Source organism: Merops nubicus, unplaced genomic scaffold (assembly GCF_000691845.1).
Source record: "Merops nubicus isolate BGI_N331 unplaced genomic scaffold, ASM69184v1 scaffold36755, whole genome shotgun sequence".
Lineage (NCBI taxonomy): Eukaryota > Metazoa > Chordata > Aves > Coraciiformes > Meropidae > Merops > Merops nubicus.
In genome coordinates this window covers 1-3,564 of record NW_008610937.1, presented here as the reverse complement: position 1 = coordinate 3,564, position 3,564 = coordinate 1, and the positions used below count along the sequence as shown (strand labels likewise).

The window sequence follows — 3,564 nt, the reverse complement described above, 5'->3', positions numbered from 1 at the left end:
GCGTGGGGACGTAGAGCAGCAGGGTGCTGATGCCCAGGCCCACCTGCCGAGAAGGGAGAAGCGGTATGAGCAGCTGTGGGGGTGGCAGCGATGCACGTCCCCAGCACGGAGCGTGGTGTACAAGGTCCACAGCCAGACTCCCGCCCTCAAATTCAGACTGTCTGTGCAGTACAGTGCGGCCCTGGGTCTAGGCAACTTCCACCTCTCAGCTCCAGGCTCTTGGGGCCAGCACAGATCGAAGGTGGGGACAACTCTTTCTCATCAACGTGCTATAAAGCACTAGGGGGAGGGAAAAAAATACAAAGAAAAAAAAAAAGAAGACAGTACCTGCACGCAAGCCACAGTCAATAAGGAAGTCACAGCCATCCTGGTCCTGCAAGGCAGTGGGATCTTCCGTGAGAAGAGGTACAGTGCTGTGACTGCTGTGACCGAGGCGATTCCCTACAGAAGGGAAGGGAAACAACCACCCTTACAGAAGAGCCCAAAGGAAATGGGTGAAGTGGCCTTTGGCTGCACTTTCCATGCAGTGAAAGACATTCTATTCTGTGAGCAATATTTAACTGGAGAAATGTGTTAATGGCCAGGACCAAATCCCAGAACTCCCATGCCTGTCAGGTTAGCAACACTGAAATTTAACTAAAGTGTTCTCTATAGAGCTCCATTTTTCTCCAGATTTACTTTCTGGCTTTACTTTCCAACAGCTTTTCCTCATTTCTTCAAGTCACTAGGGGTTATTTCTGCCCTCTCCCTGTCCACCTTGACAGCTAAGATGGAAGCTTATGTGATTTTCACCACTCGGCTGTAGTTCACCAGCATAACCTTGCTGTGCAGGTCACCCCAGGGGATTCCTCTAAGTCATTTAATCTTTCTTTTTAGTCTTAGCAGGGATTAGCGCACAGCAGTATTAATAGTGGTATTTAGTATTTGGAGTGCTCTAACTAGCCAAGATATTTTCATTGTAGGGTGCTACTGGTGTAAAGCAAGTTCAGAAGTGCTGGAGGAAGCATTCAGTATCGGGATTTCCAAGTTTCGTTCCACACAACTTTCCCAGACCTTTCAATAGTGGGGTGTCCCCTGGTCTGTGGCTCATGTTACAGAAAAGAAGGCACAAAAAAATGAAGTCTGTAAGTTGTGCAAGAGGAAGACGTCCTTAAGGAAGGAGACCATATTAAAAATAAATAAGAGTGCTAAACTTCCTCTTTCTGCAGAAGCAAACAGGTAACATATTCTCAGGACCTTCGGATGCCCTGGATTATCACTCAAGCTGACAGACCCATGGCCCAAAGAGGACAGCTTGGCTGTCAAGAAGCAGCATAGATGTAGCAGGAAGACAGCACTTACCAAGATCCTGTGATCAAACTGTACAGTTGTGGGATTCTCAAAGATATTTCTCAGCACAGGGGAGAAGGCAAGGAGATCTTCTGGGATCCAGCGCTCCCCCATCTTGGGGAAGGAATTGTACACAAGGCCAGCATCCAGCCCTGCCACAAAGGCACCTGCGATTCCAGAGCAGAAGACGAGATTACCAGAGTAGGCAAAGGTGGCATTCCAGGTTGCACAGCTCTGAATCAAGAGCTCAGCTTAACCTTGAATTTCTTTTAGAAATGTAACAGAGATTACACAACAATAGCCAGGCTGGACGGTGCACCTCCACCTGCCCAGGAAAGACCACTAAGGGCAGTACTTGGCTCTAAGGTCCTTGAGAGCAGTAATTTTCCCAGAGTACATGAGGGGGTTGCTCACAGCCCTTGCCAGACCAGAAAAAAAACCACAAAGCAGAGAGGAACATGCTGCAGGTGGGGCAGCAGAAAGAAACAGCCTTACCTGAAAGAGCAGTCAGAAAGATGAGAGCGGTAGTGCCGTGAGCGCATTGCCTCAAGCGAAGGAGCTGATGGGTTTCAGGTAACTGTGAAATACAAAAATAAATAACCAAAGCAAAGCATTTCCAGCCCTGCTGGCAGCCAGTAAGAAAACCCTTCACTGCGCATATAGGCCAACAGGTTGGCCTATGTTTTACAGGAGAGATCACCAGGCAGTACAGTCACGCTTCAGCAGTTCCTCAAAAACATAACTAATCAAGTTAGTTATGCAGAAACTGAAGCAGCCAATAGACAGTCACTAGCATAAACTGTTCTCAGCCCAGCCTGGCGCACCCCTGCCTGAGCTCACACAAACTCTGAGACTAATCCCTTTTGAGCGGAACAGCACGAGGCAGAGGAAGCATCCCATAACCAAGGTGTTTACAGAAAGGATTATTTTGCAATGCAGAATTAGATAGGAGTTGGGAGCAGAGACTAATGGAAGCACCATCAGCCTGCACGCCCTCTCCTCAGCCTTCAAATCTCACCCCAGCCCTCTGGAAGGACACCACCCCACGCTTTTGACTCCTAGCAGCCCGCCTTGTACCTTGTGTTGTGGGAGCAGCACAGACAGCCCTGTCCACAGGCTAGCAGAGTACAGGACTAGTGCAGAGCCGAGATGTGCTGCGAGACGGTACTGACTGACCCGAGGAATGTCGTAAGAGTCTGGCTTCTCTTCCAGCCCGCTCTTCACCATGTACCATCCCAGCAGCCCCTGACAAAATGGGGAGTTAGAGCCAGACAGGGCAGCAGCAACTGCTAAGAACAGACAAATATCAAAGGCAAAGTAATTTGATTCCTCCCCCTTCAACCAGCTACCAGCATCGACACCCCCCAGGCTTTCAAGAATCCCACTGTCTCAACTACACTCTGTCAGAAGACGCTCACAGGAGGTGCAGCTCCTAACCCCTGGGGCAGCAGAGCTGGCTTACCTGGAAGCAGACCAGCCCGCAGAGCGCAAGAACGCGGCCCTTCATGGGCCGGCTGAGCCAGCCCTTCCGCCAGAAGTAGGCGGCGGGCAGGATGTAGGCCAGGCCCACGACGCGGCCCCACATGCGGTGCGAATACTCCATGTACCAAATGAACTTGAATTCCGTCAGCGTCATGTCACGGTTCAGGCTGTTGAAGACAGTAAAACAGAACGGCTTTACGTGATGCAGCAGCCTTGTACCCTGTCTTGCACAGCAAGGGATCACCTTCCTTGGAAAAAGGAAGTGACAGCAGAGGCGGCACCACTGGATGGGCTCTACGTGCCTGCCCAGCAATGGCAGGAAATGCCTCCCGTCTTACAAAGATTCCTTGAACAGCTCAGCCGCAGGAGGGATGCTCCCAGCCCACCCTTCTTCCACTTTTTCATGCTCACATTTTGAACTCGGGAAACTGCTGGTACTTGTGGAACTCAGCTTCCCACTCCTGCTGCGTCCTTGGGGGTTTCATCTCTTTCACCAGGTGCCAGTCAACCATGGAAAGGCCCGACTCGGTCAGCCTGCGGGCAGACAAGACACGCAGGCAGGCACAAGTCACTCCCTGGCAGCACGTTTTTTTTTTGAAGCTTCGGGCTGCCACAGGCCAGCCTTGAACTCACAGCTGGGAACAGGATGGAGATCAGTCTCTCCACCATCGCACAGACCCCATGTTACCGCAAACGCGTAAGAGAAAGTTCCCCCCAGCTGGCATCAACGCCCCGCGGCCGGTCTCCCTGGCA

At 51.2% G+C, this 3,564-nt stretch overlaps 1 protein-coding gene across 1 annotated transcript; it reads right to left on the bottom strand.

Annotated features, from left to right (window-relative positions):
* Nucleotides 1–4: 4 nt before the first annotated feature.
* On the bottom strand, nt 5–3,371 carry LOC103773694 (cytochrome c oxidase assembly protein COX15 homolog; the record flags this gene model as incomplete). The annotated part of the gene is made up of 7 exons (XM_008941073.1): nt 3,223–3,371; nt 2,792–2,978; nt 2,407–2,574; nt 1,825–1,906; nt 1,342–1,496; nt 328–441; nt 5–43 (listed from the first exon to the last, which is right to left on the bottom strand). Coding segments are annotated over exons 1-7 (846 nt in total), but the record flags the coding sequence as incomplete, so codon positions are not given.
* Nucleotides 3,372–3,564: the final 193 nt, after the last annotated feature.